At 41.8% G+C, this 27879-nt stretch overlaps 1 protein-coding gene across 1 annotated transcript; it reads left to right on the forward strand.

Moving 5' to 3' along the window:
• The first annotated feature begins 510 nt into the window (after positions 1-510).
• On the forward strand, positions 511-27879 carry atp8b3 (ATPase phospholipid transporting 8B3). The gene is made up of 29 exons (XM_080769732.1): positions 511-637; positions 1273-1439; positions 2567-2635; positions 4453-4538; positions 4692-4805; positions 8026-8124; positions 8878-8945; positions 9445-9517; positions 10180-10250; positions 11915-12006; positions 12607-12765; positions 14143-14231; positions 14395-14588; positions 15078-15283; positions 17503-17534; positions 17892-18048; positions 19121-19309; positions 19957-20069; positions 21644-21811; positions 22183-22294; positions 22473-22548; positions 22653-22776; positions 23712-23898; positions 24247-24470; positions 24629-24712; positions 25432-25656; positions 25931-26069; positions 26693-26817; positions 27538-27879. Exons 3-29 carry the CDS (start codon positions 2605-2607, stop codon positions 27790-27792), a joined length of 3492 nt encoding a protein of 1163 aa, XP_080625858.1. The 5' UTR covers positions 511-637; positions 1273-1439; positions 2567-2604; the 3' UTR covers positions 27793-27879.

The following is a 27879-nucleotide window of genomic DNA, read 5'->3' on the forward strand; positions in this document are numbered from 1 at the left end:
TCCACAAGGCTATCGTATGTTTTCCATTACCATACTGTAACAAAGAGTTACAACAAACAGTTTTTCCTGTGACTAAAATGTCATGGGCCACTTCTTCAAAGGTATGTGTTCATTAGTTTTGTGTTGTTTTATTACTCTGTACTTTCAATGGACTATACTATACAGTATACGTATGTACACTGAAATGTCTCTTTCTCACTCACCTAAACACCCCCTCTCTCTCTCTCTCTCTCTCTCTCTCTGTCTGTCTGTCTCTCTCACTCTCTCTGTCTCTCTCTCTCACTCTCTCTCTCTGTCTCTCTCTCTCAGGTGAGGTTCATGGGAGTTTGTTGCTATATGAGCCTCCACCTGGGATCAAAGGAGGCGGAGCCATAGAGCATTGGCGCAAAATGGGGGGACAGAAAAAATAAGACAGAAAACAGGTTTTCCTTCGAAAGGCGAGGCAGACAATGGTTGGAAAAACACACCTATCTGTGATCAGTGGTGCCCGGCATTGATGGCCCAAGTTCACCTGGCTGAAGGTGTTGTTTAACGTCAAAGGACTACGGCAGGAATCCCAACGGGTACTGTAAGTAAGTAACACCATCGAGCATCTGCATCAACGGGTTGTCCTCGTGACGTCGCTAAAAAGGAATAGGTAAGCGCGGTAATTTGTCTTATTGTCCAAACCTGTAGACTCATCAAATTTGTTTGTAGAGGAACAATTTGGATTCCCAGTGCTTTCAGTTATTGTGTGGGATCTTGGACCCCATAACTCGTTTGTTTTGGGTGCCTTATTTCACCTCTACTGAACTTTATTGTCACATGATGACGTCACAGGTTTACAGGTGTACATCTGGCTGTGTGAAATGTTTGTCTTACAAGCTCCATCAAATGTACAAGCAATATTTAAATTGGATTTATTATTATTATCATTGCTGTTTCAAAAAGGTGTAAAGAGATTCAATTATATATTATGCTGTATGTATGAATGAATTGACATTTTTATTTCCGTGTCATGCCACCATATGACACAATACAAAATAAAAAAAAACAACTGACATTAACAATCCTTCCCGTTTATATTATATATATTATATATTACATCCTGCCTAATAACAGTTACATAACACATACATAAACATACCTACAGTATATGAACAAAATAAGAACAAATAAGAATATCTGTAAGATGTGTAAGACATTTAAAGAGTGCTTTAGGGCAGTAAATAAATGTTGCCAGAATGTAAATAAATGGTTTCAGAGCATTTTCTGAATGCTCTTCTCTTCCAGGAACGGCACGTGAAAAGGAGTGTGGTTGATACAGCTCTGTACTGCACAGTATACGGTGTAACTGTCTAGATCCACCCATTCGGATCAAATGGGTGGATCTATTCTTTCTCATCGTTGACTGTTCATCCAAGGACACCATTTAGCTTGAAGAGAAATGAACTTGAACAGTAGGTGCTTTTCAAAACTATGTACTCATTTGGAAAGTAATATTTACTTTTTATAGTGTTTACTTTATGTGACTCGCTTTTCTGTACTTTGAGCATAGTAAAGGGAGTAAATTATATATTATATTATTAATATGAATATTATTATTTGGCAAATACATGTTAGAACAAACTTCTCTCCATTAGGTGGCACGGGAATGCCAGTCTTCCTGGAGGCTTTTCAACAAACGTATAATAGGAACAAAATACTATTCCTTAGAGTAAACATAACTACAACTAATTCAGAACACCTGCTCTACCCAGTGGTGGTCCATTAAATACTTTATTAGTCAGAAATGTAAACAGCAGGAGGTACAGTCGGACATTAAGGCTAAAAGGATAACACAAAAAAGTCCTGGGGACTTGTTAGTGACATGTACTGCATTAACAGTAGTTAGTCCAAAGTAAAGCTATCAGTGATGGAAACACAGTAAGAGTGAAAGTAGGGACACATAAAATAAATCAAATGAAACGTACAGTAAAATACATAAACGGTAATACCAACATTAGTTTGCTAATGGTTACTTTTTACTTTGTTTTAACTGTCCTCTAAAACTCCCTGTTTCCCAAACAGTGGGTCGGGAGCCATCTTGTGGTCCAATTTCTATGGGTCACCAGTAAATATCTCCTTTTGTCCTATTATGTTGCCTACATTAAAAAAAAAAAAATACCGGTATATCTATTTCAAACCGTTCTTCTAAAGTGTTTCATAATTAAATGAAAAAATAAATAAATGAAAGTTTAAGAAGTGAAAAAATTGTGAGCTTGTACTGTCTATCTGCTATTTTCACTAGTTTGGGTCCTGAGCAAACGTTTAATTTCTCTTTTGGGTCTTGAGCTAAATTGCTTTGAGAACCACAGTTCCAAGTCATATTAACTTTTATAGGGCAGTGGTTAGCCAGTCTCATGTGTGGCTTGAGTGTGTCCCTAGGACCCTAACATGTATTTTGTAAATGATTTGTAGAGTAGATTAGAGACTATTAACTTGGTGTTGTGTTGTGTTCTGCAAGTAAGCATGGAAACAATGGAATAAGTGTGTGGGCCTGATTAGAGGGGCTTCAAACATCTTTGTTTTTGTCTTCACCTTCTAGAATAACCTCAACAGTCTGAGTTTGAAGTCATCGCCACCATGTTCAAAAAACGCATTACGAACGATGAAGGTATGTCTCTGTCCCATCTCTTTTTCATTCATCCATCCTTCTTTTTTCAGTGTGGCTCCTATAGGGGCTGAGCCATGTAGAAAAGGGTCGGTCTGTCTGTCTGAGGACGGCTAATCTCGCAAACCACTGAGCCAATCAGTGCCAGATTACTTTTTTTATGTTGCCTTTTTATTTGTCTTACCAACTACAATTATTGAACCCCCTATTGTCTTTATGCCAATTAACCCATACTGGGCGGGAACCCCCTTTGATGTTTTAAACATTATGTTATACTTTACATTATGTTATACTATAGCTATAGCTAAAATAGCAGATCTACAAGCTCATAGCGCGGCACCGAGTGGCACGCTACAAGCTTGTAGGTCTGCTAATTTTGAAAAATCGTAAAAATGCGGCACAAATCTTTGAAATATATATATTCTTTCAAAATTCCCCCCCCCCCCCCCCCCCCCACCGATTGTCACTGCTGTTATAGCGGCGCCTACTTGCTCACCTGCCAGCAAGGAGCCAGCCGGGTGTGATGCAGACAGGTGCCAGAGTTCTTGTGCACAGTGCCAGTAGACCGTCAAAGTCATCCCTGAATATTTCTCACTTGTTTTTCTTTACTTTTTAGAGCTTTCAACCGGGGCTGAAACCTTGCCCATTACATCATAGATTGGCCACATGACTTCCGAGATGACATGGGAGCCACACTGTTTTTAGATCCTGTCTTGTTTTCCCTGTCTTCTCTCTATTTTTAACTCGCTGTCTTTACAGCTTGGGACAGAATTCAGTCTTTATAAGAATGTGGTATCGCTCGCCCTCAGCAGGCAGGTTCAATAGCTTAGGCTACTGTACATAATGTTTCCCTTTTTCTGTTTATCTCACACACATACTATTAGTACAAGGGAATTTCGCCTTTCGCTTTTCGAGCAAATGTTGTTAGTCGCCTCCATTAACATGGAGGTTGTGCACTGTCTGTGCAAAATTTGGGTAGTGCACGTGTCACCTTTGACCTAGATTGAAAATGGCTGTTTTAAGGGAGGGATTGAGTTACGCTGGCAGATGCTGCTGGGGTCACTTCTGCCTTCTTGAGGCTCTGAATGGGGGGGTAGGGTATAAGAATACTCTCTGAGGAATAGTTAATATGGATACAGTATATGTATACAGACAGACACACTTAACACGCAGAGTCGCAGACACTCGCACGCACGCACACATGCACACTGCACACACACACACACACACACGCACACGCACACACATACACACAGTGGTGGAAAAAGTTTAAAAAAAATAAAGTAAAAGTATCAGTACCGCATTGTAGAAAATTCAAAAGTACAAAAGTTTTCAAATGTATACAAATGTTTTGAAAATAGCAGATCTACAAGCTCACAATGCATTGTAGATCGATGCATTGTGAGCTTGAAGATCTGCTATTTTCAAATGGCCGAAATGTATGGAGCTGGAATGGAGCTGAATAGAAGTGGTTAGTGGTTACTGTATGATTTCTAATAATAGTATAAATCTACAAAGTAACTAGTAACTAAAGTTTTCAAATAATTGTAGTGGAGTAAAAGTATAATATTTGCCTTGATGTATTGGAGTAGAAGTACTGACAATTGGAAATAATCCAGTAAAGTAAAAATCACACCCATGACAAGTGTACAAATGAAACCAAATGGACCCTTATACGGTTCCATGTGTACACACTCTGTGTTAAATCAACACTAAGGACTTTACTGTGTTGAACCCGTCTGCTCCAGTCTGTGGAAAACGATACACCAAAACACGGTGTGTCTCCAGGCCCGGCTAACATGACAACATGTCTCTGACAGATCTCACATGGGAGGTGCGAGCCAATGACAGCGACAAACACAAACAGAAGAAATCTTTCATGTGTTTCCGCTGGGGCCAACATGCGGTGAGTGATTCACGGCCACGGAGAGCTGGTAACCTAACACCTGTTGGCACATTGATGCACTCCAGAGCGGGCTAACTGATAACACTCATCTCTCCCTTGTGTTTCCCTCCCTCTCTCGTATCTCTTTCATCCTCCATGTTCGTGGGTTGCCAGGACAATGTGGTGCGCAGCTATAAGTACACCTTCCTGACCTTCGTGCCGCTGTCACTATATGAACAATTCCAGCGCTTGGCCAACCTCTACTACCTCTTTTTATTGCTGATCCAGGTTAGATTTCTCTCTCTCTGTCATTGACTATGTTTTTCAACCTTGTTTGTCCGTGTGTCCGTCTGTGAACAACGAATCTGGGAACCCATCGGTGCTCCTTTTGTTGTAGAACTCTTGAGAGATTAGTGAACAGCTAATCTCCAGCACTGTTGGCTTGATCACAGTGAAACTGTGCACACACACAGACTGGATGCCAGAGCAGAACCTCTGCCCTGACCTTTTCACTTGGGCCTGTCCTGGAGGACGATTTTTGCAAAACATATTTTCTGACAGAATTCCTACAGAAGTTTGTCCAAATATCACGCACATTGGTACACAGTATCTCTCTAGTCATTAATGAAACGGGTCTTTCAGATGGTTCATATTCCATCCTGATTGTCTAAGATTAGCTTCCAAAGTTGCTCCATTTAGAAAAATGCCTCAAATCCTGAACACAGATAGCAATTTCCATGATATTTAGCTTGCACATTCCCACCAGGCTGAGGTAGAAATGCTACTTGAACATTTTCAATGCTCCATGGTGTCGCCATAACAGGCGAATTCGTGTTTTTACCTATAACTACACCGACCTGTGTAAAACGTAAGCTCACTTCCTAGAGGCCATGGAAAAACCTTTGCCCTGCATTTTTCATATTTGCCTTTTATAGCGCCATCACATTATCTCTCTAGTCAAGCGATCAAGACGGATCCATCCGATTTTTCATATTCCATCCTGATTGGCGATTTGGCAAATTCCGCGCATTGCTGGCTGGCCCACATACTGTAAACCTGCCTAAAAAGCATTTTGCTCTTACTTCATACCAAGGCAGGGCTACCTACTTACTCAGTTGCTTACTCATACCAAGGCTATGTATAGAAGGAACAGACATCTTCTAGTCATGGCATGCACCATTGACACACCTGGGAGGCAAACTGGAGCCTGAAGTTCGATGGAATGCATTGACGTCAATGAGAGCCGGCTGACGGACCAACAATATTTTTAAATGATTGTGACCTTTGTCAGATAATTAAGTAGGTTTCTGACTTGATAGGTTTCTGACTGGCGGTGTGGGTTGTCATCGCGACAATTGGTTGATAGGCTGTCCATAATTGACAATCTTGCAATGACAGCTGTTACACCGCTTCCGGCTCGGCCAAAGCTGCTGCTTGGCAAGCAGTCGTCTGCCAGTCTGCGCACACTGCACACTATCGTTTTATTGGGGTATCTAAAGAGCACAGAGTAACTGTTTCTGACTCTGCATCATCGTGAGAATTGGTTGACAGGCTGTCAACGATATACAAATTTGTATATCCTTGGTTCATTATTACCGTTTCATTGATCACATTCACATGGTGGTCATTTTGGTATTGCGTCATACCAAGGCTATTTACAGAAGGTAGTGAAATCGGGGTGCATAAGTTGGTTAGACGTTCGACAACAGCGTCTCTCCTGCATGCGCTGCTGGTTAAAACTACTTAGTTTAAACTAGTCATTGGTCCGACAAACGACAACCTCAAACCCTAACCTAACCACAAGCACGGGAGCAGCACATGTCCTCCCGCATGTCGGAGGCACGATTTATAAGGCGGGATTCATGTCAGTTCGGCTCTGTAGAACCTACAATATGACGTCATTTGAGGTTCGGGGGGCGTCCTAAAGTCGGCTCTTCGGTGCTACTGAAAATTTCTGAAATAATTTCGCCACTACAGCGGTAAAATAGGAGTATGAATCGGCCCTAATGCTGCGTCGGAATTACGTGCGGATCCCCCCGTCCTGATTATGAATTGAATAATCTAATGGAAATATTTTGTGATATCTTTTCAGCATTCATTGCTTGCGTATAGGGACGTCTCTGATCATTTGGTTGCCCTACTCGCGTATATTTGTGCTACCCCCACATCCCGAGGAGAGCACTGCGTTTCCTCATTCAGGCTACTTTCGGCGTTTGCAAGCAGAGCCGCGGAGAAAATTGTTATTATGCAGGTCGGCTTTGGCACTTTCTGGCACATTTTGTTGCCCCCCTCTGTGTTTTGCCCTACGAGCAGTGCGTATTGCACGTATACGTAGCGACGGCGCTGCTTACGTAATGTGTGTGTCGCAGTGCGATCAGAGTGTGTGTATCTTTGTCCACTGACTGTGTTTTCCATGCTAGGTAGATTGTGTTTTTGTTATGTGTTGTTGTTTCTCTGTGAATGTTGTGTGCCCACTGCTCCGTGTTGTTGTTGTTTTCCGTGAATACCGTGTGTCCGTGCCGCTGTCCGTGTATGCCAGCACATCACGGAAAGGGAAACCATGGAGCTGGGTTGAAGACGCAGGGGTCGGGGCGGTGACGTATCGCGGCCACGGACGACGGCCTCCGCATGCTCAGCATGCGTCATGGTCTATGACTTGCCGAACTGAACTGGGCTTGAAGTGTGCATGGCTGCGTGCGCTCACAACTTGTTACAGTCTCAAATGTAATAATAGATTAATTCAAAAATGTTCTAGCCAAGGCAAACTGGAGCTGGAATTTGATGGAATGCATTGATGTCAATGAAAACCGGCTGGACCAGATTATGAACAAAATATTCTTTTATGACTCCGACCTTTGTCAGATAATGTGTCTTTTTGAGGCGCTAGCCCCTCCTATATTCAGCTATAGTGTAGATTTTTGTCACACAACACAAACCTTAAATGCCAATGAATGGAGAATTTACGTCATATGTAGACGAGTAAATCGTCTATTTTTGTCCTACACAAAGGTTAAATTCCCATTGACAATGAATGGAGAATTTACGTCCGATGTAGACGAGCAAATTGGCCATTTTTGTCCTACACAAATTCTCATTGACAATGAATGGATGACATACGATGATAAGAGCGCCCTTCACACGGCAGTGATTTATTTCTTCTATACTTTACACTATTTTAAACTAAACCATCTACAAGACATTTATCTTTTATGTGGTTCCGACCCTTTTTTTTAAGATGAGGAGGTCTGCGTCCAAAAATACATAAATAGCCTTGACAATGTTTGAGAACCACGTGGTTAAGACAAGTACACACACGTCTGTTCAGGATAGCTTATGTTTGAGCTTTCTGTGGCAACCAATGTTACGTGTGTGTGTGTGTGTGTGTGTGTGTGTGTGTGTGTGTGTGTGTGCGTGCATGCGTAGGCTATTTGTCACCTAGTGTTTGCAGTTTGCACTCTTATTTATTCTGCAAATAGCATATGTGCAACTTGTGCATGGTGTGTTCCAGAGTATTCCTGTCATCTCAGCTGTCCCCTGGTTTGTAGCAATCATCCCTCTACTCGCTGTCCTGTCAGTGAGAGGACTAAAGGACCTGCTCAATGACCTGGTGAGATTATCACACACACACACACACACACACACACACACACACACACACACACACACATAACACCCCACACACACACACATCATCGCTGAGAGATGTATGACAGTGTATGCACACACTCACACATGCCCTTAAATTAGCACTCACTCAATCGCAGGGCCGGCCTGGCGCTGGCGCTCAACAACACGGCGTTGTTGAGCGTGCCCTTCTCTCCCCTCTCTCTCTCCCCCGTTTCCTCTCCTTCATCGTCCTCATTGACTCCTTGTCCTCTCCTCATTGACAAACCAGTCATCCCAGTAGCATTAATTTTCTCTCCTATCATTAAAGCTTTTCCTTTTTAAATGCAGGCGTGATGTTTTGCATGGAGAATTCTCTGGTTAAGTGCATCACTGAGTTACGGTCGTTAACAGCTTTGGGTGAAACGCTTGCTTGACCCCTCTCTATTGACTAATCATTTAGTGGTGGGTGTAAATCTCCCGGCTGGTGTCACTGTAGAGCCCTGTAATGGCGTTTTCCCCTTTCTCTCCTCTCCAGTTCAACCTTTCATGGCCAACTCCCCCGCAACATACATTTGTGCGCACACATACACACATGCATGTACTGTATGCACACCACCCCCTTGTACGCTCTGTCTATCACTCTTTGTCTCACTCCCTTTTTTCTCCATCCTTGTACCTCTGCTCAATCTATCTCCCTTTCTTCCACCTTCTCTCTATCTCTCTCTCTCTCTCTCTCTCCATCTCTTTTTTCCAGGCGAGGAGACGCAGTGACAAACAAATTAACACTCGAAAATGTGACATCCTCAGCCCCAAGACTGGGAGGTGAGCCCAAAGGCACTGGCCTATTCTCTCAGGACTCAACTCGACTCCTTTTGAATCAAATCCCTTAATGAGGCGCTAATGAAGTGTGGATTGACTGAGTCCCTAGATGGTCACTTTGTGCTTCCATAAGAGGAGGGAGAAAGACAACATGACTGTGAGCTACAGCCATGTAGTGTTAGTGTATAACTTCTGAGAGTATAAAAATGTCACCAAATGGACCCTGTTACAAATGGATACTCTAACAAAGAAAATCACTATTGGGAATCCTTGACCTTTCGTTTAACTTTAATATGCTTGTTTTGATTCATGCTACGCCCGATGAATGAAGAGTAATGATAACACTAATCGCTGTTATAAATACACACATGCATCCTCTCTTGCATGCATATTCAGTATATATGTAACTAGCAAATGATATGGGCTTTTACTATATCAAATTCGTATTGATTGTTCTCGTATGTCGGCCCCACCCCTCTCTTCTCATTTGTTGCCGGCTCAGCTTCCGTACAGCAAAATGGAAAGATGTGTGTTTGGGAGATGTGTTGCGGATCCACAAAGATGATGTCATCCCGGTAAGCTGCTCTGGCTTCTGTATGTACACTAACCCCAGAAGCCAAAAACACCAAAAGGGCTTCCCGTCCTGAATGGGTCTCAACGTGGTGTCTGTATGGGAGCCCCAGGGATCCTTCAGGGGGTTCCTTATAAAAAGTGCTGATCTGATCTACAAGCTCACAACGCATTGTGAGCTTGTAGATCGGCTATTTTTAGTGAAGAGGTTTGGTGTAGAGGTAAAAGAAAGAAAATGCAAACCAAGTACAGAACCAAATGTCAAGTTAAGTTTTGACGGTAATATGTATAGAAAATATATATTCTGTAAATTAACAAACAAAAATACTCAATTTACACAACACTGATGATAGAGCTGTCAAACAAGTCTATAAAGCCAAGTTGACTCTACAACACAATTTTATGTAGTGGGGGTCCTTGCTTCATTTCAGCTAAGGGGTCCTTGGACTGAAAAACTTTGTAGACCCCTGTCCTAATGCATATCAAACTGGTCTCTATTTTAAATGGAAATGGATTGAGAATCATTGAAATACAGCATACAGTGTTACTGAGAAGTGCACAACATCAACATTCAAATACAGTGTGATTGTATAATGTTTGATTAATTCATCCTCTCCCCACTGCATGGTTTTCTGTTTTGTGCTGTGTCCTATTTCCTCATTTCCAGGCAGACATTCTGCTCCTGTGCAGTTCGGAGGCTCACAGCTTGTGTTATGTGGAGACAGCTGATATTGATGGGTAGGGACATAACGCCAGCCAGTTGAAACCCCAGGAATTGATTGTGAAATTTGATTCACTGCATTAAACACTTTGAATGTCCATGAGCGTCACAGTGGACCCATGAAGAACATGTTTTTGTCTCTTGTCGGGTGGAAACCTCAAATGTCAAAAACTGTTACTTTTCAAGTAGCAGATCTAGTAGCACACAGTTACTTTTAAAAGCAGGTGCGTAGGCGACAAAATAATAGATGAGAAGAATCTTAAAAGATCATACCCGCACACTGCCACTTGCAGGTTCAAGAGAAGTTTAAGAGACCAGCAACGTTTTGGTCATGTAGACTTGAGGAATGTAAGACCACTTTTGCAGAGGTGTGGGTTGACATGATGTAACTCCAAATGTGGACAAGAAATAAAAAATAATTGCTTCAGTGATCATTCAAAATATGTCTGGGTTTTCTTTCAACAAATCAACACGAAGTTAACATTTTTATAAAAAAGTAAAACCACATAAGTTTTGGTGATGTCAATGAGGAGCATATTTTGAATGATCAATTTCTAATCACTGGAGCAATTATTTTTTATTGCTTGTCCACATTTGGAGTTACATCATGGCAAGGTAATTACACAACCCAAACCTCTACAAAAGTTGTCTTACCCTTTAAGATTATTCTCACCAAAAGTGAGAAGATCAGTTTGCTACTTTGTGTGACGCCGTAGTATGATCAAGTAGGGCGTGAATTTACGAAAAAAAGTTGGCAATGAAAAACATGGAAATGAGCGGTTTCTGCTTGACAGCAACGTATTCTATTTACCTGCCATGCACCAGGGCTGTTTTGCATTGTCTGCTTTTGTTTCCATGTACTGTATACAGGAAGAGCGTATAGGTAGTGGCACCTAGAAAAAGTGGACACCTCAATATTAATATTATTACTATTATTAGTTATTTTATGTACAAAATAAATACATACAGAATTTGAGAAGTGGCTATGGAGAAATTTACTAAAGATAAACTAACGCATAGATTTTATTTTACCATCCCTAAACTCCATAGAATGGGCCTACCTACGTGGACATTTTTGCATGCAATTTGGAAGTTAAATCAGTATACTCGTTCTTGCAAAAGGCTATAGAATATATAGGGAAGTATTTGGACATTGTTACCAGTTTCACCAAGACTGTGTCTTTTTGGGGATCAAACACAGATATCTGGTGTATCAAAGTATGATTTTGCAGTTATAAAGGTATGGGTGGTCACTTATGGAAGAGCACGTACTCTCCAGATCGAAGAAATGGTAGAAATAGTGTCATACGGATGTTAGCAAGATTAAATAATAATGAGGGGGTGAAATGGACATGGGACTGCTTTTTTGCTTATAGTAGTTCTGTAAGCATATTACGGATGATAAAAAGAAAACATCTTGTTTATGCTCAAAATGACTGTTCAAGCATGTTCTAATTAGATAGGCCTATAGTTTACATTACATTAGTAAGAAAATCTTCCAAATATAAACTTTTTTGTCTTTGGAAAACATCAAGGTGCCCAATCTCCCTTGGTCCCCACTGCCCACTCTACCGGTTACCATTTCCATCAGATGTTGTTTCTGCATAGAAGGCTATGAAGTATGGCTACAGTTTTTATTCATTCATTCATTAACTCATTCATGAATTCATCGTCTGTACAGAGAGACCAACCTAAAGTACCATCAAGCCCTGACAGCTACGCACGAAGAACTGACCACTCAACCCTCAGAGAAGAGCCTTGCTGCCTTCGATGGTAATGCACTCACACACTGATAACCTTTTTATGAGATAACCAGTGTGATGTAGAAATACTCTGTTACAAGTAAAACGCCTGTATTCAACACATTTAGGCCTGACCTCAAAAATAGCAGACCTACAAGCTCGTGGCGCACTATGAGCTTGTAGATCTGCTATTTTTCAATAGCTAAATTATAACATAATGTTTAAAACACCAAAAGGGGTTCCCGCCCATGATGGGTTAAGTAAACCTATAACATTGGCATCAAAATATATTTACAGTGCCAACGTGAAAGTACTCAGATCTTTCAAAATTTCTCAAAAATATTAGCCGATCTACAAGCTCACATTGAGAGTTATAGGCGAATTATAAAATTTGGCTTTGCTGCGTGTGGACTAGGCTTTAGTGTTTGCTTCACAACAGTGTTTGCTGTTGGGTACAAACCTCTTATCTCCATATTTTCTTATGCCCTATACTTGATCATACTACAGTGTCACACAAAAGTATAAAAAATAACAGGCTCAAAACTTATTAATCTGCCATATTTGCTATTTTTGAATTTGAATCTTGAAAATGCAATGAATTCTGCAAAACAAATGTTCCTGCCCCATGTAGGCGTTGTGATCTGTGAGCCGCCCAACAGTCGTCTGTACAACTTCAGAGGAGAACTGCACTGGGGAGGACAGAACCTACCGCTGGACACGGGCCACATCCTGCTGAGAGGAACGACGCTACGCAACACAGCAGCCATCTATGGCCTGGCCATTTACCTGGGTACTGCTGGGAGAATGTGTGAAAAACATGGTTAAAGTTAAGATGAAGCAAGTTAAACAATTCGTGTCTATTTAGTTCCTAACTGGAAATAATTTAGCTGGTGATGAATCCCTAGAACTCCCATGTTGAGAAGCAGTGGTGTTCAAAGAGGATGGGACACGGAGATGGAAAGAGAGATTAGCTGATCTATGCTGCTTATATCCTTGAGCAATTTGTCTTGCCATGCGTTCTGTCCATTCCACCTTCTGAATTAGCCTCCAGTCATTTCAATGACAAATTTGTCTTTTTTGTATTCATGGTACTGCTAATTATGAACAGTACTAACTCTTGTGTCCGTGTCCTAAATGGAGGCCTATGCTAATATCACGCTGATGGCAGACCGTCCCTCTCCCTTTTGTCCTTTAAGTAATCATTGATCGGATATTACTGGATTGGTGAGAGGTGTCATGGAGCCTACAGCAGTGACCCTTTCAGTTCTGGTAAGGTGGATCAATAGATCAAACGCATGCAGAGAGGGGTTTAATACCAATCATCAGAAGCTGTCTATTGGTGTGACCCCAGTTCAGCCCCATAACTCTAACCCTTATCACATTCACTGACACGGCCTGTTTTGAAGTCTGCATGGCCATGGCTGACATACAATTAAAAGACTCTGAAAAATGATTGTCGTAGGAGGCCTGTAAGTCGGCAGGCTCAATCCCTCTGTCCTTGAGGAGCCCAACGATAAATTCAGACAAAAGGCCAGTACTTTCAGATTTACTTTTGCTGTTGTAACAATCCCTCTTAATAATTTACATATCAAGGTTCAAGGTTCTACTTTATTGTTACATCTTGTGTACAGGTACATAAGAGTAAAACGTATTTTAGTTTGGCTTCCTTACAGACAATGCAGTAGCATATAGATAGCATAACATTCAAACAACAAAACACAGCAAGCACAGCAAACAAATGGATAGAATAAGTGCCGATTCATACTCAATGTGTGATTTGAGTTTAAAAGGTGCAATTTACAGCCTGATAGAGCGGGGGGGGGGTTCTTATCAGTTCGTTCATGTATCTGATTGTTCGGGGAAATAAGCTTTTTTGCAGTGTTTCCAGTGGCTTTGAGACTGCAAACTTTGTTTACCAAGGTCCCCAGTGGCAGTGATCTGTACTTGGGGCCCCTCTTTTTGTCCCCTCTAGACAAATCTCATCTCCGAAAATATCTGATCTACAAGCTCACAACGTGTCTCATTGTGATGCATTGGGAGCTTGTAGATTTGCCTATTTTCACTGAACATTTGCCAATTATATGCCCAGAAGAGGAAATTAGTATAGAGATTGCATCAATGAAATAACAACATAATAGTGTACAGTACATTTACTCTTCTCTTTTAGGCGCCGACAGCAAAATCTTCAAGAATGGTGGCAAACTGAGATTGAAACGGACACAAGTTGAACAGATTCTTAACAGAACAGTAATTGGGGTGAGTGAGGACATGCAAAATGTTTTAAAATCATGATTTTTAGTGCAAAAGTTTCTTAGCTGTCAAGTTCATATAGTATGTGCAAGTGTTATCAGCGCGTGTGTGCATGTGTGTGTGCTTCTGTGTGAGCATTCTGACGTGGGTGTCTATTATCCACCTTCAGATAGTAATCATGATACTGTCGTCGGCCCTGCTCATGGCTATCGGCTCTGGATGGTTTGAGAGTAACATCTCGTCCAAGATCGAGAGTCTGTCCGCAATGTGGGTCAGAAATGATCCCATCTTCACCGGCTTCCTCAACTTCTTTAGTTACATCATGCTGTTAAGCGCTGCTATGCCCATAGCACTCTATATCACGTTAGTTGACCAACCCTTATGTGCAGTTGTGTGACTGTGTGTGTGTGTGTGTGTGTGTGTGGGCGGGCGTGTGCATGCACGACCATGTATGCATGCAATAAAGTTGTCAAAATTAGGGCTGTCACGATTACAAATTTAAGTTGACGATTAATTGTCACACATAATTGTCATTTAGGATTTAATTGTGTTTTGGCATTGAACATTGGAACATTATGAATAGAAATTACACATTGGCATTTCCATTCCTAATCAAAAAGTGCACAGGGCAGATACAGGTATGACAAATAACTGAAATATACCAAGAAATTACTGACATTTTAATAAATGTTATACTTTATACTATATTCGTTTATACAAATAGCAAACAAATTATGTAATAATTGTGACAACCCTAGTTATTATATGTGTGTGGTTACAGGCAAATGCCCTTCATACGTTTGTATTGTAATTTGTGCACTTGTGTGAGCTGACATTTGTCCATATCCACAGGTTTGACATAATCCACGTGATACACAGCAAGTTCATTGGCTGGGATGTGGAGATGCGCGTCCAACCTACGGTCCCCGCTCAGGCCAGGAACACGTCCCTGAATGAGGAGCTGGGCCAAGTTGGTCACCTGCTGAGCGACAAAACGGGGACACTGACGCAGAACAGGCTGCTCTTCAGACAGTGCTGCATCGCTGGAGAAATCTATGGTATGAGATCATGGGGAGCTTTGATAATAATCTTTATTGTAGAGCTTTCACACATAGATGTGGTTCAAAGTGCTGTACAATGAAACATAATAACGGCAATAAAAGGTAGGATCTATTAAAAGGTTAAATGAAAGCAGTAATGTTAAGAAAGGATAAAATCAGTTCAAAGGAAATCAATTAAAAGAAAGGTCGTGAAAGAGGCAGAGAAGCTTTGTCTCTTAAAAGAAGCAGAAGTGGTGCCTCTTAGAATCAGAAGCAGCTTTATTGGCAACTTTAAGGCCACTTGAGATAAGATGAATTAAGCTTAATTAAAGGAAACCCTGGGCTGATTTTGTAGTTGGTTTTCCAGTTCATTTCATCTATTTATTTCATTTCATTTATGGGTTTAGTGGGTTTTGTAAGCAATCCAGCTTCAGCTAATATTAATAATGGGTGCGTTATATTTCAGGGGGCTAATGTGCAAGCAGACAGTACTTTTGACGTTATGCTTGCACATTGGCACACCTACTGTATATCTAACACACCCAATGATTAGTTTTATTAGCTGCCTGCCATGTTTTACTCTGCTGTAGTTTTTAACCTATACAAGAAAACATACTACAACATCAGCCTAGGGCAGTGGTCGGCCTTGGCTGAGTTTAGATCCATTTGATCATGTCCCAGAACATACCTTATAAAACATTTACACCTTATAAAACATTTACATAATAAACGAGCTATAGGTGGCATAATGAAATAGATGGATAGATATACCTTTATTGATCCTGCGGGGGAAATTCAGTTGCCTTCATTGTACGGAAAACGCCATTGACTGGCCACTTGTTTATGACTGTTCAAATCATCTAATCGTATCTGTATTTAGCTGCAGACTACAATCTTTTTTAATTCACAGACAAATGAAACTAAGGACTTGCATGCACGTACGCACAAATGCTGGGATTGTTCTTGCGTAGCTCTGTCGTTCGCTCTTTCTCTTTCTCTCTTTTCTGTGCGCTTTGGCACCACCCAAGCACTCTTGAATTTATGCAGGGGTGTAGCTACTTTTGTACCTACAAGAGTATATAGGATTTTGTTACGGCACCTGCAAATGAGAAAGAAATGCACAAAAATGTCTGTCTTCCTGTCATGGCTTTTTTTAGAAGTGGACATGATGCTGTTCATGTGCGTTCCGAATTTTGCACATGTGCAGTATAGGTGAAACCATAATGTGGGGTTTCCAACTTGGACATTTTTGCTTTTGAGCCATTTGGTCCTGCCCAATGAGCCAAAAGCCATAACATATGAAAATGTTCACCACTTTTCATGCGTGTGTGTGTAAAGTTGCACCCGTTTTTGGCCCTCGAAAATGCAATTTATTTGTGCATAGAATAATAAATCCTTCCTTGCATTTCAGCAGGGTTTGGCACTGGTCCAGTGCTCACTGGTCCAGTGCTCATTATGTTGTTTTAATAACACTACTGCTACTATCCACAAAAGCACATTGTCTCACAGAGAATAATACATTGTCATTGTTGCCCCAGCTTGCTCAAGCATGCTTATTTGACACCTGCCTGTGCACGTGCATACACACACAACTCTTGGCTCCAGTTACATGTTTGTTTTGGCACCCAAGACTGTACCATAACAGTTGACCTCACTGATGTGCCTCCTAAAATATGTGAGTGGGGAGTGTTGGCTGATGAATGAATATCAACATCCTAATACAAAACTTTGCTACACTCCTCTGCCAACCTGGGGAGAGCAACGGACTGACCACATTTCCCCGATAGGACGTGGAAGGAACACGTTATTCCGACCAGTTCCTTCGCCCTCCATCAGTCGCCCCAGCTGGCCAGGGGGAGGCAGTTTAGAGACCAGGATTAATGCATGTTTGTGAGGGTACCTACTACCCTAGGGGACACCGGGAGAACACAGAAAAGCCCTTTTGCCAACTCCACCTAGGGTATGGGCACTGATGACACGGAGGAGAGAACACGCCCACAGCGTCCCCAGCGGGAATCGAACCCAGGACCTTCTAGCTGTGAGGCGACAGCGCTACCGATTACGGCACCATGTGCCGCCATGCTCTTTTCCTATATTTTATTTTTATACTCTTTTCTCTTCTCTTTATAATTATTTTCCTCCTCTTCCCGTTGCCATCATTGACTCCAGACCATTTAAGAAAATGTCATTTCAGGCACCTTAAATGTTAATGTTTAATGACTTGTGTGTTTTCACAGGTGATGCGTGCATCAGTGCTGAGAGTGTAAAGGTAACAAGTCACATTGTTTCGCACTCCATGACACACTTTGTGCATTATAAACAGTCATTTCTGAAATTGTTTTGGCAAATGTTTTTTTTTGTAAACATAAATTCAAAAGAAAATCACGTTGTGGTGTGGCCACCTAGGCTCCAAGTAGCCTGGGTTCGAGTCCCCATCCCGACGGGGTCTTTTATCGTCTGAAAATGAAAGATTTATGCATTATACTGTCCTGTATACTGTCCCTGGCTTGTATGAATTTATGGTGTCATTAGCTTATGTGGGCTGACCATACAATATAATAGAATTTCATTCAGAAAGTGACAAAAATCTGTCAGTCCTAAATGTGTCATTCCATCCTGTCCCTAGCCAATGGACCTCAGCTGGAATACCTACTCCTGCGGCGGTATGGCCTTCTCAGCTCCCACCCTGGTGGAGTGTCTGAGAAAAAATGAGTGTCACCTCACTAGAGAGTTCTTCAACGGGCTGGCTCTTTGTCACACTGTCATGGCCGAGTGGAAGAAAGGTGAGAGCTCATGTGTATTTCATGCATTTAGACTAGAGTTCGACAAAAGGAGTTTGTAAATTCTGCACAACTCTCCCCTATACATGTGATGATTTGAGCTGTGTAGCTCTCCTTCAGACACTGAACCAATAGAGCGTCGCAGTCCCAACCCAATGAGGGCCCAGAAAATAATTCCCCTCATTTTCCTCATAGACTTTTCAAAAAGTATTTATTTAAAGACGTTTACACCGCAGACAAAGCCAACTCATGTTGTGACAAATCATGACAATCATTTGGGCAGATCAAATAATTAGTAAGAAGAAGAAAAGGCAGGGTACAGCACTTTTTATTTTGTTTATAGTTTTTAAATAAATACTTTTTTAAATGAATGGGGAATTATTTCCTGGGCCCTCGTCGTTCTGAAAGTGTGACGCTCTATTTTGAGACATTTTAAAAGACATGTATAACACATTATTTATTTATTTTTCTACCCATAGAGTACCCGTTGTACCCATCTGGCTGTGTCTCTTTTGTGCCCATATACAGTATAGAGATATCTGTTTCTGTCTGTCTACCTGTATTCCTTTTATGTCCATATGGATATCTCTATTTGTCAGTCCTTGTCCCTCTCATGCTCATATGGAGATACCTGATGTCATCAGTATATATGCCCATACTTTATATTGGAATGCCCATATATTGGTATATTGGTTGGAGTATCTGTTCTGTTAAGTGGATATCCGAAATGGATGGCGGACACCTCACTCCCTCGAGTCCTTGCCATTGCCTGCATGCGCTGCGGCTCTGAACAAACTGATCTCCGTATTAGTCCTAGTCTCTTTTATATGAAGACCACTGATGTATCAGTTATGGGCATGCCCTCTTTTGTGCTTACTGTATGGAGCTGACGCAATTACAATGAATTGAGGTTAGACAACAACACTCCATATTTTGTTTTAATAATCTCCATTGGGAACTTTTATTTCGCTCATTGAAACAAGAAGTACACTGCATCTGATATGAATCGGTAGAACATAGGCCGAAGGTGTAGGTAGGCTGAATCCATGGCTATACTGTATGTATATTGTTCCAGGGGCACCAGTCTACCAGTCTGCATCCCCTGATGAGGAGGCTCTTGTTGGGGCAGCCAGGGAGCTGGGCTTTGTCTTCCTCTCCAGGACCAGAGAGTCACTGACCATCAGTGAGATGGGTATCACTAAGGAGTACCAACTGTTGGCACTGCTGGACTTCACCAGCCAGAGGAGGCGCATGTCTGTACTGGGTGAGAGAGGACCTAGAACACCGGTTCCTTGCAGAATGACACATCCCTCTGGCTGTATTTTGGTTTTGTTCCACTGTTTATGTTGAACAATAATTGGTATAATATTAAATACAAGTATTAATCTGTACATCAGTAGTATAATTTCTCTAATTATAATGTGGTGCAAGGCATTAACAAATATCTCTTGTTTTAGTGAATTTATTATTATTAATTGCATTAATTAATAATTAATTCATTGTTACAAATTCCTGAGTTGGAATGCAACCAGACATTATTTTTGGGTTGATGTGCTAACCAATGTAGTACCAGTATACGAAAGGCCTTTTATTGGTGCATTAAACAAGTAAAGGCAACATTTTGAAAGCATAGGTTGAGCATGTAGGGGAACCAGGTAGGAAGAAAAATGCTGCTCGTTTATAATATACAATATTATATAAATAAAATACTGTATCCTACTGTGTTTTCACAGACAATTTTAGCGCTACTACCGTACTTTAGAAGATTGTCATATTTCCCTCTTTTAATCTTTGATCTCCCAATCATGCTAATGCTCCCCTCTCTCTGTCAATCATCTTTTCCTATTGATGAATAGTCCATAATGTATTGATGTATACCAGCGTGACTGGTGCTCTGTGCATTGTTTTCAGTGCGAGACCCAGAGGGAGGGCTGAAGCTGTACTCTAAAGGGGCTGACCTAGTGATTATGGAGAGACTGCAGATGGACGATCCACATCGGGAGAGCACCGACAAATTCCTGGAGGTATACCAGGGATCCTCAACCTGTTATGCACCATATTCGCACGGCAGCCATCTTGCCATTAAGTTAATGAAATGCCACCCCGTTGCCACCCTGCACTTTTTCAGTGCAAAATGCCAACATGAATATGGTCTATTTCAAGTGGGCCTCCAAACAATTGACAAAACACATAAGATTTGAATTATGTAATTAAAAACATGAATGTTGTAGGTGCCAATATCCCCAAATTACATTGCACGTCTTTCAAAAAAATTAAATTTTCTTAATTTATTAAAACAAAATAAAAAACTCAAAGTGGCCTATTGTGGTTAGAGTGTCCGCCCTGAAACTGTGAGGTCGGGGTTCGATCCCCAGCCAGGTCATACCAAAGACTGTAAAATGGGACCCAATGCCTCCTGCTTGGCATTCAGCCCTGCTTGGCATTCAGCATTCAGTTGGATTGGGGAGTCAAATCAACTAAGCCGAGCATGGCACGGCCACAGCTCACTGCTCCTTGGCTGCGGCTCACCGCTCCAAGAAATTGGTCAAATGCGGAGAACACATTTCACTGCGTTAACGTGTGACAAATCGTACGACTTTGAAGAGGTAAAAATGAATCAAACAAAAACGCTGTCCTCAAAGCTGTCTTTCCACTTCTTTAGGTTTGTACTGATTGAACATACAGTGTCTTTATATACAGGCCTATATTCACACCTGTACCTAATCAAAACAGATTTTCTTTTATGCACAGTTCACAATTTCACATAGGCCTACTATATAATTTGGCTAAACAAACACTGAAAATACAAATAAAGTATACCTTGTTACAAAACAATAAGTAAATAATTCTCACACAACACACACAGCATAATGTTTTCACATGCATGATCTCACAAATGTAGATAGTTTTTTTTTCCTTCAAAACCTAGGAAAGAAAATGTGTTTTCATTCTGATACCGATAAAGTATACTGGTTGTTTTCATTTTGATGGCGATAAAGTATACTGGTTGATCATTGAAAAAAATCTCTGTTTGAAAATGTAGACAGAGACTTGGCGTGGAAAATAATTATATATATATATATATATATGTGTGTGTGTGTGTGTGTGTGTGAGTGGAACGTCTCCAGGTGTTTCTTGACCTACCCTGTTTCCTCTTCCCCTGTGGGTTGTAGTCCAGGGCCTGTCTTGTGGTGTTATCTATTATATATATATATATATATATATATAAAATATATGAACATCATCACACTCTTATGGTACTTTCCATGTCCTCTTCTTTGAGCTTGAAGCTGAACTGGTCCTGCAAATCATAGCCAGCTTGTCAATCACCTGAGAGTATGAAATGCCTAATTAAGGATCAGTTAAAACTTTTACGTCCCAATCAATACAATTTTGAAGACCAAGATGAGGCGTGTAATCCCTGATCAGCACTCCCACTGAGGCATTTGATGCATAACATATTGAAGATCTATCATGCGGTGTTGGTTTTTTCCCCTTTCTATTGATAAAACTCGGTACCTCAGCGGAGATCCCACAGTGTAACCACAATTTACAGTTGTAACATATCAATATAAATGTGTTATATTTCTCGTGTCAGTTATTCGCCGAGGTCTGCCTGAGGACTTTGTGCGTGGCGGTTCGATCCGTGCCTGAGGCATTGTGGGGGAAATGGAGCAAGATCCTCACCTCCACTACTAACATGGTGACCTCTGACCGTGAGAAGACACTGGAGGCACTGTATGATGACATGGAGAAAGACCTGCAGGTAGTAGCTTCATGCCCATCGTCAGATAACATGTCTGATGCTCCTCTGGTGTGTGAACCCTGCATGTGCTCAGTTTACAGTACTGTGCTTTGGTCTTATTAAATATAGAGTAGGATGTGCAGACCCAGTGGTTCTCAAACATTTTCATGTCAAGGACCCCCAAATTGATGTGTATTTCAAAGTCAAAGTTTGGCCGCAGACCCACACCCACTGGCGCAGGGTCCATTGGGCCACGCTGCCCAAATTTACCATTTTATTTACCATGATTTAAGACCAAAATAAAATATACAGAAATGCATTCCTTCAGCTGATGAGTGTGGAACAAGGAAAGGACAGTAGCACAAAAACATCTTGTTTGTCCTCGAGTGTAGTTGCTGGGAGTGACGGCCATAGAGGACCGGCTTCAGGAGGGGGTTCCTGAGACCATCGAACTACTCCGACAGGCCGGAATAAAAATATGGGTGCTGACTGGGGACAAAAAAGGTACGGTAAAGAAGCAGGAAGGAGGAACACACAAGGGGAATAGTATCATTATACAGTGACCTCCTGTGTCTGAACATACAAAGTCTCCTTAGCCTTTCTCTCTCTTGTCTTCCTTTTCTCTCTCTCTCTCTCTCTCTCTCTCTCTCTCATTTCCCACTCCCTCTGTCTTTCCACACAGAGACGGCGGTGAATATTGGATACTCTTGCAAACTACTGGATCCTGATACCAGATTACTGGAAGGGCAGGAGCTGAGGTTAGCAATGATAAAAATACACACACACACACACACACACACACACCCCCACACACACACACACACACACATTCACATTGATCTTGGTGTGTTTGCTTCCACAGACAGATCCTCCAGTCCTCAGACCCTGGGGTCAGTTTGTCTAAAACCCAGCAGACAGAGATGTGGTGTGTAGACAGGGAGACGGCTGGGGAGAAGACTGCTCTTGTTCTCACCGGAGAACAGCTGGTAAACAATGAGCTTCAAATAGCCTACTGCTCAAATGACTCGACGTGATCAAAGTCAAAGTCACTCGTGATATATAGTTAACTAAAACTAGACTAAAACTAAAACATTTCAGATGACAAAAATATGACTAAAACTAATTGAAATTCTATTCAAAAGACTGACAAAAACGAAATAAAGAATTTCTGTAAAAGCCAACACTGCTCTGATGACCCCCTGTAGTTAATCTGAGGACCCACTGGGGGTCCCCCTGTTGAAGACCCATGTTATAGAGCAGGGGTGCCCAAAAGGTAGATTGTGATCTACCAGTAGATCACAAAGGCTGTGCAGGTAGACCACATGACATGCCCCTGAATTGATTGATTGACATCAAAAAGGGACTCTCAGCGAGTGTTGCTCACAAACTTTAGTACCATTACAAAGTTATATACAAAAAAGCCCTTGCATTTGTTTTGTAATTTATGGAATTTCTTAGATATTTATTTTTTCTTCATGAAATTACGGAAGAAACCTTTGAATTTCATGAAAGTTTTTCCTTTTGAAAAGGTTTTGAAATATAATTTCAAAAAATAATATGTAGGAAACAAAAAATAAAGGGACCTATAAAAATCCATCCGCGGCCCACAAATGGGTCTCGACCCACTGTTTGGGAACCAGTGAGCTAAACGGCCCACCCATAACTACTCTTTTTTTTAAATGTGCTGTCCAAGGCCATGGCCCATCCATAACTCTACTCTTTTTTTAATGCGCTGTCCCAGGCCATGGCCCACCCATAACTCTACTCTTTTTTTTTAATGCGCTGTCCCAGGCCATGGCCCACCCATAACTTTACTCTGTCTTTGATGCGCTGTCCCAGGCTGTGGCCCACCCATAACTTTACTCTGTCTTTGATGCGCTGTCCCAGGCCGTGGCCCACCCATAACTTTCCTCTGTCCCAGATGGATTTCCACCGCCAACCAGAGTGGGGTGCCAGCTTCATACGGTTGGCTGAGCAGTGTCAGTCGGTTGTGTGCTGCCGGGTGACTCCTCTACAGAAGGCTGACATCGTTACCTTAGTGAGAAAACACACCAAATCAGTCACCATGGCCATCGGAGATGGTGCCAACGATGTCAACATGATAAAGAGTAAGTTGGATGATTTGGATCAAATGTAATTTATGGTGCGGTTGTTTTTTATTAGTTCCAAGGACCAGCAATGTCCTTGTTCACCTATGTGTTCACCTATGTGACGTTAATGAGCCTATGAGTACCAGTAGGGGCGCTGTTGTGCTAGAAACGGAGAGAGATAGTATTAGTGCTGCACTGTTGCCTGCTAATAGAGAGAGAGAGGGAGAGGAGAGATTCGGAGGGGGGGGGGGGGGGGGGGGGAGGAGAGAGGAGAGGAGGGGGGAGAGGAGTTGCACCACTCAGTTCACACAGGTGTGATTTTTTATTTTGTGTTCTGTAATGTAATGTTCTCTCTCACCTTCCCAGCGGCTCATATCGGTGTAGGGCTGGTGGGAGTGGAGGGAGGTCAGGCAGTGCAGAATGCAGACTTTTCGTTGGGCCAGTTCAGATTTCTACAGAGGCTGCTATTGGTCCACGGCCGCTGGTCATACCGTCGCATTTCCTTCTTCCTGCGTTACTTTCTGTATAAGACCACCTGCTTCGCTCTCGTTCACGTCTGGTATGGTTTCTACAGCGGCTACAGTGCTCAGGTAAGATAACAAGAGGCCGAAAGTGAAATGTACAAGCAATTCAGGAATGTCAACAATTTCATGTGAAAATGTTATAAATGATACTGCTGCAGTGCAAGTTTTCATTATGGGCACAGTCGAGCTGACCTTGACCGCATTCCTCTGTTCCTCTCCTGCAGACCATGTATGAGTTCTGGTACATTCCTCTCTACACTTCCTTTTACACGTCATATCCAATTTTGAGCGTGGCCATCTTTGATCAGGTGAGACAGAAACTGAGAAGAATAAGTGAAACCTGCAGAACAGTCCGGTCCAACTGCCTTTTTGACTCATTGAACATTCTCCAGTCTTTAAGATATTAGTGTCAGTGGTGGAAAAGGTATTCCAATTTTTTACTTAAGTTAAGGTATGTAGAAATACTCTGTTACAAGTAAACGTCCGGAATTCAAAATGTACTTTACCAATAGTCAACAAAGTACCAATAGTAGAAAATATTCATTATGCTGAATGTCCTATTTCACAAGTTTTCAAATGTGTAAATTGTGTACAAATCTTTTGAAAACCCTTTTAGGGTTGAAATGATTAATGGTATGTTTTGTAATAATAATCAAAATCTACAAAGTAATTAGTAGGTCCAGCTTCCCTGTGTCCTCGCTGCTAACGTGCCTATTGGACAAAGATGGGTTGGAGAGGGCCTTAGCAAAGAGCTAATTACAATATTTGCCTCTGAGATGTAATGGAATAGAAGTAAACGTACAGACATTTTAAAATACGGTACTTAAAAGTACAATAATTGAGTAAATGCAATTGTTACTTTAAATAACTGATTAGTAACATGAACAGAAACAAACAAAAATAATCTTCCATTCTGTCTGTCTGTCTGTCTGTCTGTCTGTCTGTGACTCTCTCTCTTTTTTTCTCTCTCTCTCTCTCTCTCTCTCTCCTCTCTCTCTCTCTCTCTCTCTCTCTCTCTCTCTCTCAGGATGTCGGGGTAGAGGAAAGCCTGAAATGGCCATCGTTGTACCATGCTGGACAGAAATATGAGCACTTCAACTTCAAGATAATGGCAGCGACACTCCTGTATGCCGTTTACACGTCCATGGTGCTCTTCTTCATCCCCTTAGGAGTCTGGCAAGACTTTGGACGCGATTACCAGACCATGGCCTTCACCGTCGCCATGGGAGCGTTTTTTGCCACCAACACTGAGGTCAGAGGTCAAAATGTTTCTTGGGTTGGACTGAAGCTTCTGTGAAGGAGTTTTGCTTTGCTGCTAACCACTTGAACCCCAACGTGCCTATTGTAGGGGGAACATTTGGCAAAGAAATTGCAGATCTACAAGCTTCATAAGACAACTATTTTATTTGGCTGCTGCTACATTGATTGGACTACAACTATCGATCATTTCCTTAGTTATTCTATCAGGTATTTAATAATAACCGGAGAGGTAAAGTCAGTGTGTTGTTTGTGATTGTTTGTGTCAGGTGATACTGTTCATCAAACACTGGACAGGCTGGAACGTAGCGGCGGTGGGCATCAGCATACTGCTCTTCTTCCTTGGTACCATCATCACTCAGAGCACCCGGATGTTCCAGAGGTCACCCCGGGAGTACTTCTTCATTGGTACGTCTCTCCTCCACTGGAGGACCTCTGGATGTTCCAGAGGTCACCCAGGGAGTACTTCTTCATTGGTACGTCTCTCCTCCACTGGAGGACCTCTGGATGTTCCAGAGGTCACCCAGGGAGTACTTCTTCATTGATAGGTCTCTCCTCCACTGGCGGGAGAGTATAGGGCTGCCTGCAACTGTCCATTATTTTCTTCCCAGCGATCATGCTAACTTTTTTTACATCGAATAAATCAAATAATTATGAATACATATCGTTGCTGTCGGGCAGAAACCTCTGATCTTCGTATTCTAACTTTGTATTCTAACTAGTGTTTTTTTGTAAATCAGTGCCCTACTTGATCATAATACAAGTGTCACACAGAAATATCAATAGTAGCAGATGTGTGTAGATCTGCTACTTTTGATATTGTTTTTATTTGAATTCTGAAAAGTAACCCGTTTTGGACATATGAGGTTTCCACCCGACAGACGATCCAGTATATTGGTAATTTATTGAAATACACGTTTTCCATTGCGTTTTCAGCTAAGTGTGTGTGTGTGTGTGTGTGTGTGTGTGTGTGTGTGTGTGCGCGTGCGCGTGTGTGTGCCGTGTGTGCGTGGCGTGTCCGTTCTGAACAGGTGTTTCTTCTGAGGCCTTCATTGATCCGGTTATGTGGCTCACCGTTCTGTTGACAGCCTGTGTGGCTGTGCTGCCTTCATTAATAACCAACTTTGTCATGATCATCACTCGCAGCAGACAGAAGGTAATGTGCGTGCGTGCGTGCGTGCGAACACGCGTCACATGAGCATTGTGAAAACACATGCACATCAGTGACATCACCAATCGGCATGGTGTCCAAAAGCAGCATCAACAGTATATGATGCTAGTGGAAGAGAGACTTAACAGACGGACCTGTAATAACTAGCCTACATTTGATATCTTCCCATGGCTCCGTCTCCAATGTCTGTCACCTGTACATGTACTAATTACCTTGAGCCTCATTTATTCTTGTTGTGTCGTGAAGCACTGCCGTTGTGTTGCATATTATATGCAACTGTATTCACATGGATTCAAGTTCTCAGTCACCACAATGAAGGCAGCATGTCTTCCATGGAAGCATGTTGCGTGCATTGAGAGCTTGTAGATCGGCTATTTTCGGTTATTATTTTAAGACTAGAGCATTTGAAGTGGTCAAACTAGCAATATGTTCAGAAGCATCTTTTATAATATCCTAATAGTCTGTGATATTTCATTTAAAAGCAAAGGTTAAAGGAAAGCCCCAATCTGTGATTTCCTTGGTTGGCAGTGACACTATAGAACACTGTAGATTATAGAACACTAGAATTATGCTAATTGTTTAGGAATCAGTGGCTGCGGGCTCCTTTCGCACTGTTTCACAAATCACACATATTAGGACATATTAGGTCCTACAAACATTTTCAGCCGTGAGATTTCATTAATCTTGAATCCATTCTATGTGTAGGTCCACAGCCAGCCAACAGTGGAGTTGAAGTCAAAGGCCTTCAAAAGAGGCGGTCGCCACCGGCGCTCTACCTATGCCATGTCACAGAGCGATGGAATGGGACGCATCATCACCTCTGGGACCAGCCTCCGCACTGCAGTGGAAGGACAGGATACTGAAGGCAAGGACAAACGACAAACTGGCACAGTGGAGACTGGGGATGCACCACCGAGCTACGACAAACAAAACGCTCAACCAATATTGAGTGAATTATGATTATGAATGTCATGATTTAAATATGTGACATTTAATGTTCTTATATACTTTACTAACTTGATATGGAACAGATTGTCATATAGGCAT

Source organism: Protomyctophum bolini (assembly GCF_963924005.1).
Source record: "Protomyctophum bolini genome assembly, chromosome: 8".
Taxonomy (NCBI): domain Eukaryota; kingdom Metazoa; phylum Chordata; class Actinopteri; order Myctophiformes; family Myctophidae; genus Protomyctophum; species Protomyctophum bolini.

What these genes read in the sequence shown, in the direction of transcription:
- atp8b3 (XM_080769732.1), top strand. Translation starts at nt 2,605, where the DNA reads ATGTTCAAAAAACGCATTACGAACGATGAAG. An exon ending in TCTTTTTATTGCTGATCCAG is followed by an intron (nt 4,806 to 8,025) that starts GTTAGATTTCTC and finishes GGTGTGTTCCAG; the next exon opens with AGTATTCCTGTCATCTCAGC. An exon ending in CCCATAGCACTCTATATCAC is followed by an intron (nt 14,589 to 15,077) that starts GTTAGTTGACCA and finishes CCATATCCACAG; the next exon opens with GTTTGACATAATCCACGTGA.